The 17,824-nt window shown below is 52.1% G+C and overlaps 1 protein-coding gene across 1 annotated transcript in view; it reads left to right on the top strand.

Annotated features, from left to right (window-relative positions):
- The first annotated feature begins 603 nt into the window (after window positions 1–603).
- The window catches only part of SYT17 (synaptotagmin 17), an 86,084-nt gene continuing 68,863 nt past the window's right edge, over window positions 604–17,824 (top strand). Inside the window, exons 1-5 of the mRNA XM_079945415.1 lie at window positions 604–765; window positions 4,362–4,379; window positions 5,037–5,185; window positions 11,144–11,292; window positions 14,294–14,913. Of these exons, the coding sequence (XP_079801541.1) occupies window positions 751–765; window positions 4,362–4,379; window positions 5,037–5,185; window positions 11,144–11,292; window positions 14,294–14,913 (951 nt within the window). The 5' untranslated portion in view covers window positions 604–750. The remainder of the gene's footprint in view (window positions 766–4,361; window positions 4,380–5,036; window positions 5,186–11,143; window positions 11,293–14,293; window positions 14,914–17,824) is intronic.

Raw genomic sequence — 17,824 nt, 5'->3', positions numbered from 1 at the left:
CCACCCTGGCCGCGGTATCTCCCTCGGGGAGCCCAAGGCCCCACCTTAACTTGAGGCTCCCATTCGTTTGGCCTTTGCGTTCCTCACCGCAACAGTTCTAGGCGCGTCGGGGGCGGGGGCGGGAATAAAGTTTTTCCAACCTGGTCTGGGAGAGGGCTGGATGGGGAGGACTCTCCCAGCTCCAGACTACAAGGTGGGCTGGACCGTGCCCCTTCGGCTTCACGGCCGCCTCGGAGGCCCCGCTCTTCGTAGGTGCCAGCATCGGTGCCGACCGGATGGGCTGACCCGCGCACCGCCCCCTCCCACCCCGTTCCCCTTCGCGGTCCCCTCCCCCGCCTCTGGCGCGCACTGGCCCCAGCGTCTCCGGCCCCGCCCGCGCCGGGGTCGCTGCAGTCTCCGTGGTTGCCCCGGGCTTCCTCCCCAGGCGTCCCGGCCTTAATGTAGCCTGGGGAGCGCCTCGGGGGAAGCGCGGGACAGCGAGGGAGGCCGAGGCGGAGGCCCTGGGCGCCCGAGCTCTCCCAACCTGGGAGGCGGCCCCGACTCCGGGAGCCGGAACGCAGGGGAAGGCAAGGACGGGGCGGCCGACGGAGGGGCGGGAGCCGCTCATCAGCCACGCCAGTCACGTCTGGGGCCACCCGGCTGCCTTTTTCTTTCTTTTCCCCTTTGCTTTCTCCCCTCTCTCGGGCTGGCGAGGGCAAAGTGGCCGTGGCGGCGCCATGCCCGGGCCGGAGTGAGTGCGCGCGGGCGAAAATGGCGTACATTCAGGTAGGGCTGAGGCCGGGGGGCCAGGTCCGCGGTGTGGGTGAGGGGTGCCGCGCCCCCTGCGACTGTGAGCGCGCGGGAGGGAGGGCAGACGGCTGCGCTGCCACAAACTTGCCTGGAGAAAAAGGGTGTCTGAGCGCAGGCTACCTGTGCAGCAGTGGGGGGTGCGCCCCAGGAGAAGAGGCTGGGGACCCCCGCACCCCGTGACGAAAGGCCCTAAGCGGACTCTTCACGCGCGCCCTCACCTCCTGGGGAAGGAATGGGGGTGGGGCGGACTTTTCTTCTCCCTTCCCCCACCTCCTCCCTCGTGCACCCCTCCCCAGGGGAGGGGCCGCGGGCAGGGCGGCCCGGGGCGCGCCTGCCGCCCGGCCCGCCAGCTGCCGTTGCCTTGGTGACGGCTCCGGCTAATTGGCCGGCGGAGGGAGCCTGTTTCGGCCAGGAGGGACAAGGACGTCGTCTTTCCCGGGCACTGGGTGTTGAGCGGTGGGGGACACACCAGAGGCGCGCTGGTGGTGTTGGGGGGCAGCCGATTACTTTGGGCCATTGCACTGGGGTCTGGGAGTTGTGGACCACCATCATCTTGGGGACACCCCCCAAGAATCCTTAGGCTGAAATAATTTACAAGCACCTTCTTTAGGGGGCGGTGAGGGGGCGCTGCTTGACTGAAAGACCTTTCTTCTCGATACATTGGGGGGGAAGTGGCGACGGGTCAGCGCCAAGGTCATGCAGTCAGACCCGCTGAGCTGCTTGCTTCTGGGGTTGGCTCCTCAGCCTGGCAGAGAAGCCTCCAGGCTCCCACAGTCAGGGTGCATCCGGGCTCACGTCTCCCCTCGGCTACAGCTGGGGTTGCTGCTGGTCCCCTCGTGCCCCTTTGGCTCACGCATCCCCTCGTCATGTCTTTAGACTTTTCCACCAGCCAGCAACTCTGCTCTGCCACCTAGGCCATAGCCTTCACATCCCTCTCCTTAGGTTCGCTCCATTGACTTCTCTTTTATGGAATCCCTAGGTCATCTTTTCAAGTTCAATGAAGGTCACATTTACTGTTCACCTACTGTGTGGATGTTGTCGGGCGGGGCGCTGTCCTGACAGTTGCTCGAGACACTTGGCTAATCACCTGCTATGTATGGGCAGTGGGGACACAGCTGAGAAAGCAGCAGGTCCCTGCCCCTCAGAATGCGCAGTGCAGCGAGAAAGGAACAATGCTTCTCTGGGTCTTAATGACTGCCTTCAAGCACAGAGTAATTAAGGGACCTGCCCAAGGCCATACAGGTGCTTAGGGGTCGTGGTGAGGCCTAAAAGGGGGCTGGTGGGGATCGGTGGGGGATTTGTTAAGCATCTGGTATGAGGATGGCCCGGTGATGTTGACTTTCCTCCTAGAACAAGGTGTTAAACTTTTTCTGTAAAGGGCTAGATAGTAAACACTTCTTTTTTCTTGGAGGGCTTCATGGTCTGTGTCACAGCCTCTTGACTCTGGCTCTGAACAGCCATAGACAGTAGTAAATTAATGGGCATGGCTGTGTCTAAATAAAAGTCTGTGGACACTGAAACTGAATTTCATATACTTCGTATGAGTCAAGAAGTATTCATCTTTAAATTTCTTTTTCAACCAAATAAAAATATACAAACCATTCTTAGCTGGAGGGCCATGGAAAAACAGGCTGCGGGCCGGATTTGGTCTGCTAGCCATAGCTTGCACCCCCTGTTCTAGAATATCTGGGTTCTCCTCCTTCCTCCTTTTTCTCCTGGCTCGAATCAGCTCTCCTCCATTGGGTCAAACACATGAAACCGAGCCTCAAAGACTTGGCATTCCTGGGAGCCTCAGAGCATCTTCCCTTTCCTCTTTCTTCATTTTCCTTGGTTTCTCTTTGCTGCCCTGACAGTCACCTTGCACCTGGGCCTTGAGAAAGCTGCGTGGTTGTACCTCATTGGGGCCCCTGAGGTGGCCTTGCTTCTGCTCATCATGGTTTTAGAAATGGTTCTCTTTGGATCACTGCATACCCAAGGAACACTTCCCTGTGAGCCTGGCTTGTTGTAAAGAAGCATCACTGTATCCTTGCACTTGACCGTAAGCATTTTAAAGCACTTTCTCATGTGAGCCCCACGAGGGCATAGCTTTTTCTTCATTGTTCACCTCACCGCTGTATTGGCCAGGACAGTCCCCGGTGCCTAGCAGGTTCCAACTGGACTTGACAAACTGTCTGGTTCTCATAAGCCACAGAAGGGGTTCAGATATTGTGCAGCTGGGCAGGACAAAGCATTTTCATAGTGTCCTAGCTTAGCCCTTCCACTAAAGAGAAGAGGTTAACTGAGGCTCAGAGTGCGCCCCCCCCCCGCCACCCCTACTTGCCCAAGTCACATGATTGGCCACTGGTGAGGCCAGGACTAGCGCTTCTTCACTCAGTTTCATACCCTTCTCCTCACCCACCTCGGTGTGGTTAGTGCCCGAGACTTCGTTTCCCAAGCTGCAGTAAATCGCTTATCACTTCAAGGATTTTGAGTTTTTCATGAGCTGCGAACCACCTGTGCTGTTATTCACTTAATTTTTTTTCTATAAATGGACTTGCACTTTATTTTAACTTTAAAAAATAGTATGAAAAGGAAACTTTATGTCATTACCATAATAGAAAACCAGGGTCACGTGATATAAACAGAAGGCAACAGGAAAAATAAACACCATGAGAATAATGCCACATTCTTGGATTCTAGATGGGTAGGCTGTCTCCAAGGCTCTGAGCTGGGGTCTGCTCTCAGTTTAAAAAGGAAGGCGGGGATGGGATTTGCAACTGTTAGAAAAATGTCACATACAATGGTACCAAATTAAGACTTTCTCCTCCTTGCAAGAGAATTGAAAAAGACAGTTAACTTTCTCCCTCTTGACTCAAAGTTCTGAGTTCTGTGGGAGACTCCTCCTAACCTACCTGGTTTACTTGGCCCGTTTGGAAAGCCATTAAGACTCTCTCCCGGAAGGGGGTGGCGGGAGACCCTGCCTTGGGAACCGGAGAGAAGAAACTGGGGTGGAGGTGGGGCTGAAGAAGGGAGGGGCTCCCTCCCTTCTTCCCGAGGACCAGACTATGGCTTTCTTTTCTTTGGCTCCCTCTGTTTGTGGGTGGTCATGTGAAGCTCCCCACCATTGGAGCAGAATTGGAAGGTAGGGCCTCGGGGAGGGCGGGGGAGCCAAGTCACATCCACGCTGTGCCTGCCTGCCTGTTAGCTAATCATGTCCTTTTGGGTTGGCTTCATGGCTATTTCTGTATAGGAAGGTTTGCTCCTCTCCTGAAGTGTGGCTGCATTGGATAGCATGACTATCTATCCACCCGCTCTGATTCATAACAGCATACGGTGCAAATCAAATCGAAATGCTAAAGTTTCCCATTTATTCGGTGTTGGTTAGCCGGGAGGCTACCAGCAACCCTGAAGGTAGCAACACCTTGTTAGGAGGTCAGCTCCCTTCCCAGGATGGTAAGTGGAAAGAAGCAGGGCTTTTTTTTTTTTTTTTTTTGGGTTGCTGGAATATTGCTAAACTGGTCTTGTCTCTCTCTCTCTGTCACCCCCCTCGCCCTCTGCGCCCCTTGGCTTCACGTGGATCTCTAAAAGGGCAGTTGGAACCTTTAAACGAGGTGAGTTAATTCGGCGATTCGTTTGGTCTGGCTTCTGATCAAGAAATGCTTGCTTGTCATTTTGGAGCCTTGTGTGGGGCTGCGGGGATATTGAATATTAAACAGCAACCGGATGTTGATAACGGCATAGTTTCGATCCCCTTCTACGGAAGGGAGATCCCGGTGAAAAGACACTAGTTGATGAGATAAGTTTTCCTTCCCACCCCCTACTTATTGCCATTTGATTATCTCTGTTTACTCTCATGTCATGAGATGATTTTTTTAAAATATTTTTGCTTTGCTTTCAAGAAGACAAAGTAATATTCATTGTGTTTTGAGAACATATTGCATAGCCCTCACGATGTTGAATAAACCATCCCCATGTCAAGAAAGACGTTCACATAAACTGCAAAAGAAAATAACCTGCAAATATTGTGCTCGCTATTAATGGCTCGAGCGGGTTGGTGTTTGCCACATCTTTGTGCCTGCAGTTGGTAAATAGAAATGGAAAACATTTTGTTCTAAGTGATCAGTGGCGGAGGCAGACCTCCTGAATGTCGTTATTTCTCATCAGGGATCAGCTGCTTGTAATTTTGGGTGTTTTTCCTCTTTTTCCTCCCCACCCTTTCCACCTCCCCTCTACCCCTCTTCACTCCCCACCTCCCCCAATGGCCTCAGGGTTTTCTTTCTAGAATCTCCGATCTGCTGCTCTGCAGATGGACTTGCCGGCACTGCTGTCAGAAGTGCTATGAATCCAGCTGTTGCCAGTCGAGTGAGGATGAAGTTGAAATTCTGGGACCTTTCCCTGCCCAGACTCCTCCCTGGCTGTAAGTAAAACTGCTCCGAACTTCCTGGAAGGCAATCTTAAGACCTTTCTTTCCTCCGTTTCTGCGAGGGGGTTTGGGGCCCGGGAAGGAGGATTTGGGGTGTGAAAGTGGGAAAGGCTGAGTTTCCATCGACCTCTTAGCTGCTGATGGGATGTGCTCTGTGCCTCGCTGCGTTCGGCAGGCTGGCGAGACCAGCTGGGGGTGGGGCTTCAGTGTAGCTGGTTTCACATCGGGCCTTCTGAGATACGAACTGTGTAACGCTAAGCATGTGGGCACGTTTAATCACGCTGAGTGTCGTTCCAAGCAGAAAAAGAGATCTGTGAGCATCTATATTCTTCAAGGGATGTCCACATTCTAAAGGTTTCAATCCAAGTCAGTATGACAAACTGTCCTAGCACCTGGCCCGTGCCTGGCTCATGCTAGATGCTCAAGGAGTATTTGGTGTGGACAGCATGAACAAACAAGTGCCTCTCTGCTGGTTTGAGCAGGAACTTCAGAAACAGGGGAGCAGAAAAGCACCTCCAGTCGCCATCGTGTCCTCCTTCGCTGTTTATGTTCTCTCTGGCGTCTTTCGTTTTATTTCCAATTCGTTTTCCTCCCGCGCCCGCATACAACATCTCCATCTGCCAGTCGCTCGGATATTTTGGGAACGCAGTTTTGAAGCTTCTCAGCCACGTGTCTGGTCCACCTCTCTGTGGCTGGGAGAGGAATGTGGCCGGAGAGTCTGGGTTGAGTCTAGAGGGCCAGGGCCTGGGAATCACCAGGTGCCACTTCTCATGATACAGAGGGGAGGCTCAGAGAGTTGGGAAGACAGTGTGAGGGCCCACAGCTGCAGCCTCAGTGGGGATCCAGTGCTGTCTCAGCTAAACCCTTGGGCTAAGATTCCAGAAGCCTCTGGCGCCCCATCTTTCCCTCCAAGTTGGGGGTCATGCCTCAGTCCTCTTATTTTCTTAGAAGCAGGTATCAGATATTTCCATAGCCAAACGGCCCTGTGTCAGGCTCTGTGAGTTCAAATCCTGTTTCTCCTACTTTTTTCTAGTTCTGTTCCCTTGGACAAGTTGCTTGAGCGCTCTGTGCCTTGATTTCCCATCTGTCAAATGGGGATGATAAAAAGAATAGTATTTATCTTATAGGGTGGTTGTGGTGATTGCATGAATTAGTGTATGCAAAAGTACCTCAGGCTGCTTGATACCTTGTTGGTAATCATAGACGTTAAGTGATTCTTTTTACCCTATTCTGGGTTTCCCCATCTGTAAAGTAGGAAAAGTAATAGAACTTACTTTATAGGGTCGCTGTTAGGCGTCATGAGATATGCACGTAACGTGCTGAGCACAGTAGTAAGTATTCATCTCTGTTATTATTAGGTATAGATCAAGATTCTTTCAACTGATAAAGATAATGTTAAGGAACCTCCCATTACTCACAGGTTGTAGCCTGGATCCTGCAGGTGTGCACAGAGTTGAGATGTTTGGTGAAACCAACTCGTTAATCAAGGGATCATCCCCATTTTCCAGTGACGGAGGTTGGCTCAGCCCATCTGGCGTCTTTAAAGCCATGCTCAGAAGAACTCCAGCTCTGCTGTGCCAGGGCTGTCTTGTTCATTCCAAAAAATGGCTATTGACCAGCTGACTAACCTGCAGGCAGAAAGTGAGTCCTGAAAGTGGCAGTCATGCCCTTGAAAAGTTAATCTCAGTTTCTTCGGTAGTTTTTCTCTTGAGGTTGCCCTACAAGGCTAGATAGAGTCCTGTTCCCATGCTCAGGGGATTTAAACTCTAGTGTAGGAGGTACAGCAGGTATATAAGTTCAGTTTGTGTATTCACACCCTGCACGCCCGTATGACGGTCTTGCATAGAGTTTTGTTATGGAAAAATCCTGGGAGAATGACTGCAGGCATAGCTGGATCCAGGGGCTCAAATAATGTCATGGGCGTGCATGTACGCGCTCTCACTCTCTTTCTTTACGTTTCTTCTGTTTTGGCCTCATCCTTTTTTTTTTTTTTTTTTTTGCGGTACGCAGGCCTCTCACTGTTGTGGCCTCTCCCGTTGCGGAGCACAGGCTCCGATGCGCAGGCTCAGCGGTCATGGCTGACGGGCCCAGCCGCTATGCGGCATGTGGGATCCTCCCGGACCGGGGCACGAACCCGTGTCCCCTGCATCGGCAGGCGGACTCTCAACCACTGCGCCACCAGGGAAGCCCTGGCCTCATTCTTAAGCTTTGTTTTTTCTCTGCCTCATTTTTAACAGCAACAAATGTATCGGGAAAGGCTCTCATTGCCCTGGCTCGGGTCGTGTGCCAATCACTTGATCCAATCACTTTTGCTTGGAGGAAAAAGTGCTGGGATCATTCCTGGGTTTGCTGACCATGCTGGAACCAGGGAAAGGGTTATTCCACCTGAAACACAAGAAATAATAAGCTAGTCGAACAGGGGTTGGCAAACTTTTCCGGTAAAGGGCTAGATAGTAAATATTTTAGCCTCTTGGGCTTACTTTCTGTTGCAGCTACTCACTTCTATCCTTGTAGTACAAAAGCAACCATAGACAGTTCATTAGTGAATGGGCATAGCTGTGCTCCAATAACACTTCTACAAACTTAGGCAGTGGATTTGGCCCTGTAGTTTGCAGACCTGGGTAATAAACAATTTGGGTGCTGTGACTGGATCCAGGGTGGACAAACGCCACGAATCGGGGGGATCATAGAAAACGAGCCTGCGAGCTCAGGTCGTGCAGGGTCTCAAATGCCAGATTAAGGAATTTGGATTTTCTTCTGAACCAGAGTAGACCCCTGATAGACATTGAAAATCACAGCCTGGTATCTGTTTGCCCCAGATGCAGAGTGTTCCAGATGCACGGCCACTGAGTTGGAGGATAGTTTTGCTTTGCCCAGGCTGCTGACCCTTTGTACAAGCGGGGGATTTCTTCTGGGGTGGGACCCTCAGGGAAGACACTTGTTTTGGTTATGCCACAAGCAGAGAAGTGGGCTGGAACCTTCCAGCAGAGCCAGCACACCACACAGCTTCAGGAGGTGCCCTTCACGTGGTGGTCATTATGAATGGGACCACCTAGCGTAGTGCAGTGTACAGTCTGAGCAGCTGTACATGACCTTTGTGCTTCCTAAGATGACCCAGGTCTTCCTTGAATCCTGGGCACACTGAGTACATTTTTGACTGTCAAGATCATGCGAAATATTAAGAGAAATCGGTAAAGGGGAGGCCGGTTAAATCCTCCAGAAAGAGAATTTAGTGCTTGTGCTTTCCTCAGATTTATTTACCAGGCAGGCAGTTGCATGTTATCAAACAGGCAGAGAGTAGAAATGTCAAGTGTACAGGCCTTGTAGTGCTGTTGCTACTGTGACATTAGAACCAAGAACCACAGAACATGCCTCTCTGTGGGGTGGCATGTGGCAGATGAGCTGGCCCTTTGTGTGTGTGATTTGGGGGGACACACCATTAATTGTCACATATGCTTCCATCACGTGGGTCCCCCCAGCTTTCTTGGGCTGGGCTGGGCTGGGCTGGTGAGGGTCAGAAAAACGGTACAATCCGACTGGCTCCTTTTGGGGCAGTGCCAGGAAGACCCTCACTGAAGAGTGAATTAGGTTATTTCTTTGTCCAACAAGCATGTGTTGAGTACCTACTAAGCGCAGGGCTCTTACAGGCCTCCCAGGGGACGCCCAGCTCTGTAGCGTGGGGCATGTGATCCGGAGTCCGGTACTGCTGCATTCCACTGGGGTTCTGCCATTTCCCAGTGGTGCGGGTCAATTCTCCACCCCTCCCTCCACCCGACTGGGGCCTCCATTTCCCTGTCTGTAAAGGGGGTGGGGGTGGTTCATAACGACTAACTCCTGCATTGATTCAAGGATGAAATGATGGTTCATACAGAGCATTGAGCACAGTGCCTGGCACACAGTAGGTGCTCAGCACCTGGTACTTTTGATCACAGTAAGTACAGATCCCACCGTTAAGATCTGTACCCTGTTATGGGAGGAGTGACAAGGCGTGTGCTCAGATCAGAGTGACACAAGATAAGTCAGATGAGAACCACTGGAAAGGTGTATTCATTCACCCATCACTGAAAAAAATAAATCAGAGCGCCCCAGACGTGCCAGGTGCCGTGCCAGGGCAAGGAGGGCAGTGGTGAGTAAGGCAGATACTGCCCCTGCCCGCGTGGAGCTGTGGCTTAGACGCAGAAGATAGGCAGGCAGGCCACACTGAAGAAGAGTTATGTGCTGAAGTGGGAAAAAGAAGGTGCAGGGATAAGGAGTGACGGGGTGGGAGGAGGTGACGGGACAGGGCGGGGCCTCTCTGAGGAGGTGCTGTTGCAGCTGAGATCTGAACAATGAGGAGGAACAAGACAGGTGACGGGGGGCAGGAAGAGCATTCCGGGCGGAAGGAACAGAGGGCACGGAGGCTTGATGGTCGCCAAAGGGACAGGGGTGGGCTGGGCATACGCTGCTACCGTGTCTGGGAGGACTCAACCAAAGCTTCAGGAAGCAATGGCATTTAAGCTGATCCTTGAAGACTGATGGGACTTCACAGGTGGAGGCAGCGGCCTCGGTGAGGTATGACAGCCGGGAAGCAGGCCATGCAGGCGGAGGGGCCCCAGTGGCCGCGTCGCATTTTGGTCCTGCCTTCCTTGGGAGGTGCTGCTGCTTCATTTACAGGAGAGAGAGAAGGACTGATCTAGTAGGATCGCATCTCTGTGCCCTCGCCTGCCCCCTTCCATGCCCCACATTCCATCTGCTCCATTCTCCTTTTTTTTTTTTTTTTTTTTTTTTTTTTTTGCGGTACACGGGCCTCTCACTGTTGTGGGCTCTCCCGCTGTGGAGCACAGGCTCCGGACGCCCAGGCCCAGCGGCCATGGCTCACAGGCCCAGCCGCTCCACGGCATGTGGGATCTTCCCGGACCGGGGCACGAACCTGCGTCCCCTGCATCGGCAGGCAGACTCCCAACCACTGCGCCACCAGGGAAGCCCCTCCGTTCTCCTTTTACAGACCAGGAGCAGGAGGCAAGCAAGGACTGGGAGTTTCGCCCCGTAACATGCCCATTCGTCCTGGCTGTGACCCTCGCTTTGGAGGAACATCAGATCAGTCTCATGTCATGCCCAGGCTGCATCTGCAGACCTTATAGAATTTGAAAGTTGCATTTTTCAAGACTAGTTTCGCCTCAGGTTTAAATGTCAAGTTGGGGGATGCAGTCTTGAAGGTATGGCTGAGGGGCTTGCTGTCAGCAGCGTCAATCTCACGGCCACTTTGCAAGCTGTCTCCCCGCTCCTTCCCCTTCCCAGCGTCCTTAGTAGCTGTGTGAGTATTGGGGGATCTTAAAGCCACCTCTGCTAGAATAACATCAATTAAAATGTATTGAGCACTTACCTGCAACATACCAACCACTGTTCTAAGCATTTTATATTGTTAACTCAGTGTTCACAGCAACTGGGTAAGGCAGGTACTATTATTAGTCCCATTTTATAGACGGGGAGACGGAGGCACAGAGAGAGGGAGGGACTTGCCTTGAGCTAGCTCTTAATTACTACCTTGTTCCGCCGCCCCCCGGAGTGCTTTCTATTTTTTCAGCATTTCTCATCCTTATTGGGAGCACACTGAGTTGTGGCTGCTGCTAATTGGCAGCTGTTTCTACACATCAAAATGTTGCTCTTAAATCATTGATTCTCAGGGCCATTTTGTAGCCATAGCCTTGCCATTCAAAGAAACTTGGAGTGACCTTGTTATAGGATATTGTTCTAAATTGGGAAATACTCATTTATATCATTTCACATTTTGTACAACAAGCAAGATGTTATCGAGAGTTAACGGCTATTGAGAGTTTATTTCAAATTTGCTTTATTCCAAGTTGCATAAACTGGGTCTGAGAGCAGTTTCGTCATGGGTCTGTCTCCCACGGGACAGAGATGCCGATCCCTGGGGATTCTCTGACGACCACTGAGACCTCTTCTCTCCTACAGGTTGGCCAGCCGGAGCAGTGACAAGGACGGGAACTCTGTCCACACAGCCAGTGAAGTCCCGCTGACCCCACGGACCAACTCCCCAGATCGGAGATGCTCGTCCTCGGACACATCTAAGTCTACATACAGCCTGACCCGGAGGATTTCAAGTAAGCGTCTCTGCCGTGACGGTCAGGGGTCCTGGCTCGAGCAAGCCTTGCTGCTCAGCTGCCACTCAGAGTCCGTGAAGTTCACCCCCGCTATCTGGGTCTCCAGGACAAATGGAGAAAGCTGGCATTCCCAGACACTCAGGAGCATCCCCGGGAAAGACGTGAAGGACAGGGTCATCTCTGGGGAGGGGGTGGAGTGGTGTGACAGGCCAGGAGACGAGATGACAGAGATCATGGCAGTGTGACAAAGGAGGGCATCGCACCTGATTTCTTCCAAGTTCAGTGAGAAGCGATCATTTTGATTGATTTTTGTAGTATTGATCACAAGTTTCATTGAATTGGCTCAGTTGATGACATTGTCAGCATATTATCATTTCGGACCCCGAAAGGCAAGTGTTAGTTACCATGTTACGTAGCAGGGCTTGCAAATTCAAGTGGCTTCAGGGGCCAAATGGATTGTGTCAGTGACTGAGTGCAGAGGGTTGGAGAGAGATAAATATCACCCTAATGCAGTGACAAATGGCAGGCGACTCTTGGCCTTGTACTAGGGCAGGGTAGGGATTGGGGCCAGTTAGGAAGCTAACGTCTTATTGAACGGGGCCAGCTACTACTCAGCTCTTGCCATGTGGGATTGTATTGCCTGATCTTTGGAAAGGGAAACTGGCAGTCTGGGTTTTTATATGAAACTTCTTTACTTTTTTTTTTTTTTTTTTTTTTGCGGTACGCGGGCCTCTCACTGTTGCGGCCTCTCCCATTGCGGAGCACAGGCTCCGGACGCGCAGGCCCAGCGGCCACGGCTCACGGGCCCAGCCGCTCCGCGGCACGTAGGATCCTCCCGGACCAGGGCACGAACCCGTGTCCCCTGCATCGGCAGGCGGACTCTCAACCACTGCGCCACCAGGGAAGCCCGAAACTTCTTTACTTTTAAACCCAAACAGAATGTATCTCTGGGTTGAATGTGGCCCTCAGGCCACTCAGTTTGTCCATGTATAGCCTGTGTGTTTGACCAGATGGCATGATTTGTGTGGGGAGGAGAAAGCCCAGAGACTCCCAACCTCCTGTCACTCCCCAAATGGGTCTCCTCTGTCTCATTCAGCTGATGTCTGAAATTCACTTAACAGGGAAAAAGCTTAAATTCATGAAACTAATCCACTCAGCTGGAAATGACTGATGTCTGATCTTTCCTGGGACTATGTGGGGAAGAAGAAGGAAGTAAAGTTCAAGGGCTTGAAATAGTGAAACGGAGGGGATGTCGGGCTTCTGTAGCCTCAGTCTTTCCATCTGTAGAACGAGAGGGCTGACCTGCCCCCTGCGCTGGTCACAGCGGCCACCACCCACGTGGCTGAGCTGAGATGCCCCGCACCTGTTACATACCCAATGGGTTTTGAAGCCAGTGTGAAAAAAGAGAATTTATAGTGTCTCACTAAAATGTTTTTACATTGCGTGCATATTGAAATGATTATATTTTGGACATATCGGATATTAAAATTGATTTCACCTGTTTCTTGGTAGTTTTAAAAACTTGTGGCTACCGGAAAATTTTAAGTTACCTCTGTGGCTTGTACATCTGTATCTGGCTCGCATTTATTTTCTCTTGGATGGCGCTAGTCTAGATGATTCCTAAATCTCGTGCCCAGCTCTATACAGAGATGACTGCATTCAGCACACATTTATCAGAGAGTGCAGCCACGCACCGGCAAAGGCTCGTGATTTTAGCCAGCAAGACAGGCTTTGGGCAATCAACAAGATGCCATGAAAGGACAAATACCAATCCTATTAATACGAGGCATCTCATAATCAAACTCCTAAGCCCAGAGAGTAGAATATGGTTCCCAGGGGGAGCTGGAACCAGGCAGGTGTTGGTTTCACTTATGCCAGATGAGTAAGTTCTAGAGAGTCACTGTCCAGCAGAGTGCATAAAATTAACAGTACTGTGTGGAGTACTTAAAAAAGAGGGTAGCTCTTATGTTCTTACCACACACATAAAATTAAAGAAAGAAAGAAAGCGGGAGGAAACTTCTGAAGGTGATGGATACGTTTATGGAATAGGTTGTGGTGACGGTTTCATGGGTGCAAACTTATCTCCAAACTCATCAAGTTGTGTATATTAAATATAGACAGGTTTTTGTATGTCAATCATGCCTCAATTAAGTCCTTTAAAAATGAAAAAAGAATGCCATGAGCTCATTGCTAGAATAGAGGGATGAGCAGAGATTGGAATGATGAACCTGGGAGCAGTGAACTCTGCTGCTTGCCGGGGAGAGGTACCCCGTAAGTGACGAGGTGTGAATGTGATCCTTGAAGATGGGCAGTAGCTACCATTTAGTGCCTCTTAACCGTGTGCGTGTTCTGTGCTGAGCCCTCTCTGCATTGCTCAGTGAACCTTCACCACAGTCCCTGAGGTGGGTGCTGTGATGGACTCCACGTTTCAGATGGGAAAACCGAGTGTGTAAAATGTGCCTGGAGTCACACGGCTCATTACTAGAGATTCACACTCACTGGGAAGTAGCCGGGTTGGAATTTGACCCAGGCACTCTGGCCCCAGAGCCTACTCTGTGAAAGTGGAGGCAGTACAGGGTAATGGTTAGAGCCAGACTCTGGGGCCAGACAGGTGGGGCTTGACTCCTGGCTCCTCCTCTTACTAGTTGTGTGACCTTTGGTGAGTGACTTAAAGTTTCTGTTTCCTCATCTGTAAAGTGGAGATAACAGTCACTGGCTAATACCTTGTGAAGATTAGATAACTGGATATACGCAGTGCAGTTAGGGCAGTGCCTGGCGCTTAGCTGCCGTGATGATGGCGATGGGGATGGCTGTACCGCCAGGCTGCCTCCCATAGAGTAAATAAGAGGATTTCCGGGAGTGGAGAGCACCTGGCAAAGAGCATCATGAAGCAGAGCGAACAGGTGTGAGGATCCGGGAACTGTCGTCAGTCTCACAGATCGGCCCAGGTCCGGTCCGGTACTTGGTGTGGTGTTCATTGTTATTTCTGATGGGTGTGTAGGTCTCGATTCCAGACGACCCAGCTCCCCACTCATCGATATTAAACCCATCGAGTTCGGCGTTCTCAGCGCCAAGAAGGAGCCCATCCAGCCCTCGGTGCTCAGACGGACCTATACCCCGGATGACTATTTCAGAAAGTTCGAGCCCCGCCTGTACTCCCTCGGCTCCAACAGCGACGACGTGGACTTTCTGACGGACGCAGAGATCCTGTCCAAGTACCAGCTGGGCATGCTGCACTTCAGCACCCAGTACGACCTGCTGCACAACCACCTGACGGTGCGCGTGATCGAGGCCAGGGACCTGCCACCTCCCATCTCCCACGACGGCGCGCGCCAGGACATGGCGCACTCCAACCCCTACGTCAAGATCTGCCTCCTGCCGGACCAGAAGAACTCCAAGCAGACCGGGGTCAAACGCAAGACCCAGAAGCCCGTGTTCGAGGAGCGTTACACCTTTGAGATCCCCTTCCTGGAGGCGCAGAGGAGGACCCTGCTGCTGACTGTGCTGGACTTTGATAAGTTCTCACGCCACTGTGTCATCGGCAAGGTGGCCGTGCCTTTGTGCGAGGTCGACTTGGTGAAAGGCGGACACTGGTGGAAGGCGCTGATTCCCAGTTCTCAGGTAAGGGATGGGTTGGCAGCGTCTCCTCTTGGGAGCTTTTTAAAAAAATGATTATTTTTATCTCAGTATTTAACTTTTTTTTTATTTGCATTTTTAAAACCTCTGGTTTTTAAAATAATTTTTGACTCCCAAGAAGTTGCAAGAACAGTACAGAGAGTCCTGTGTATTCTTCATCCAGCTTCCCCGATGATAAATCTGGTACGATCCGAGTGCATTAGCGATACCAGAAAACTGATGTTGGTAACTAAACTACAGACCCTATGCAATTTTCCCATGTGTGTGGGTTCATGTGGCCACCACTGCCCTGGGAGCTGTTTGTCATTGATGCTGGGTTATTTACTAAGGAGAGTGATGGTCCTGGGTATGAAGCTATCAGTCATTTTGACTTTCAGAAATTGATTTGGGAAAAATAAAATGAAGGCTGAAGAACGGGATGATAGATGGATTTTTTTCAGGCAAATTGTGAGATTAGCTTCCTTCCCTCTTCCAGCCCAGGGAAGAGCAATTGGCCCCTTGGGTAGCCACCCGTGGACCAGGCTGTCTCACCAGTGGGCTTTTAGGGTCCCTCCCTTGGGCATTCTGTGGGCTGGAGGACAGCACTGCCCCCACTGTGGGTGGAAAGATATGAGGGGAGTGTATGGGAAGGAAAAAACCCCACCAGTTGGAGGCTGGTCTAGCCCACCCACGCGGGGACAGTGATCCTGTGTAACGCAGGTGGGATTATTTTGCATCGAATACATCAAGGTGCTTCTAAAGCCCAGGTCTACTGGCCAGGGGTTTGATGAGCTAGCATCTCACATTTGGGGTGCAGGTGTTAAACATGAGGACTGGAGGGGCTGTTCCACCGTGTGTGTGTGTGTGTGTGTGTGTGTGTGTGTGTGTGTACACATCTTCAAAGCTATCACTCTCTTAGTTTATATTCCCCAAGGAAAAGAAGACCCTGAGGCAGGGGAAGTCATTTAATAGGGAGGTGACACCAGAGGAAACACCAGGAGGGGGTGGGAAAGTCGCATGAGGGGTGCAGTTATTGAGCCGACCACCACTGTGGGTGACTGGAGCTGAAACCTGCTGGGGGGACTGGGAGCCAGTGTCAGACACACACCTAAGAGCCTTTCCGCCTGAGGGGTGAGGGAGCCGGGGTCTTTGTACAGCACCTCCTATCAGCCACTGAATGAGGGCTGGGGGGATGGGGAGGTTCATTTCCTGGTATTTCTGTCCTGTTACACTGGCAGGTACAGAGACTTTTGTTGTTGTTGTTGTTGTTGTTGTTGTTTTGCGGTACGCGGGCCTCTCACCGTTGTGGCCTCTCCTGTTGCGGAGCACAGGCTCCGGACGCGCAGGCTCAGCGGCCGTGGCTCACGGGCCCAGCCGCTCCGCGGCATGTGGGATCTTCCCGGACCGGGGCACGAACCCGCGTCCCCTGCATCGGCAGGCGGACTCTCAACCACTGCGCCACCGGGGAAGCCCGGTACAGAGACTTTTGACATCCACAAATGCAAAAATAAGTGCAGGAGCTGGCAGGCTGAAGTGGTCCCGGTCAGGAGAAGCGGGCACGATGCTGGCAGTGTCTGCTATAATCCCAAAGCCTCTTTCCCGTCACACGGTCAGGATATATGTGGTACTTTCTGTGTATCCTCCTGGATATTTGATATCACTCGCTTTTCAAGTGTCAAGAAAATTATGTTGAAAGAGGGAGGCCCACCTGACGAAATAAATTCCAGATTTGCCAGCTCCTCCCTTCACGTCAGTGGAAGGCCCCGGAGGTAGAGCATCCGGACATCCCCATACCTGGCTCTTGTAGGTCTTGGCTGAAAGGTTACCTTGCCTGAAATGGAGAGTCTTCCTGGCCCATCTGCCCTGGGTTGGTTCTCCTGAAGCTGAGGCCAAGGCAGGGGCCTGGGTGCAGATCGTTAATTTAGGAGGTGATCCCAAGAAGCAGAAGTGAGAGCTGAGGAGGAGACGGGGAAGGAGGGGTCGTCAGAGTCAGTGGTGGTTCTGAAGGTCGCCCTTCTGGCACCGGGACGGGCATGGAGCCCGTCCCAGCACACTGGCCAGGTGGGCTCCCGAAACCTCACAGAAGGGCTAGGGCAGAAAAGAGAAGGAGCCCAAGTGCGCTGGTGTGCACCAGGTGTGCCGCCCTCTGCCTGAGCTGAGACCTCGCCCGACAGGACCATGGGAACATTTGTATCAGACGCCAGAGGCAGCCCCCGCCCCGGGCGCTCCCCGCCCGCTTCTCCTGCTCTAGTTTTCTCTATGGCACTTGTCGTCACCCCGTAGACGTACGTTTTATGGTCCGTCTCCCCTGCTAGAATGTGAACCCTGGGAGGGCAGTGGCTTTTGTCTATTCGTTCACCGCTCTCTCACCTGCTCCTGGAACGGTGGCTGGCACGTGGTAGTGCTCAGCAATATTTATTGAATGAGTGGAGGATGGAGGAAGGAAGGATCCCCAAAGTAAATTTCCTTCTCCTCTCCCTCCCCCCTTCCTCCTTTCCTTCTTCTTCTTCTTTCTCTTGTGAAGAAAGGCTCGTGGAAATTGAGAGAAGAATGGACTCACATCTGCCGTCTCAAGCTTGCTCTGGAATTTATACTCTCTGAGTGGGAAGGTCAGTGTCTGCGGTTGGGGTCCCGAGGAGCAGAGCTTGAGATAGCATTTCAGTGTGGATTAGTTTCCTTAGGGCTGCTGTGACAAAGCACCACAAATTGGGTGGTTTAAAACTACAGAAATTTGGGGCTTCCCCGGTGGCGCAGTGGTTGAGAGTCCGCCTGCCGATGCAGGGGACACGGGTTCGTGCCCCGGTCCAGGAAGATCCCACATGCCGCGGAGCGGCTGGGCCCGTGAGCCATGGTCGCTGAGCCTGCGCGTCCGGAGCCTGTGCTCCGCAATGGGAGAGGCCACAACAGTGAGAGGCCC

The sequence above is a fragment of the Stenella coeruleoalba genome (assembly GCF_951394435.1).
Source record: "Stenella coeruleoalba genome assembly, chromosome: 15".
Lineage (NCBI taxonomy): Eukaryota > Metazoa > Chordata > Mammalia > Artiodactyla > Delphinidae > Stenella > Stenella coeruleoalba.
This window is presented reverse-complemented; position numbering and strand designations above follow the sequence as displayed.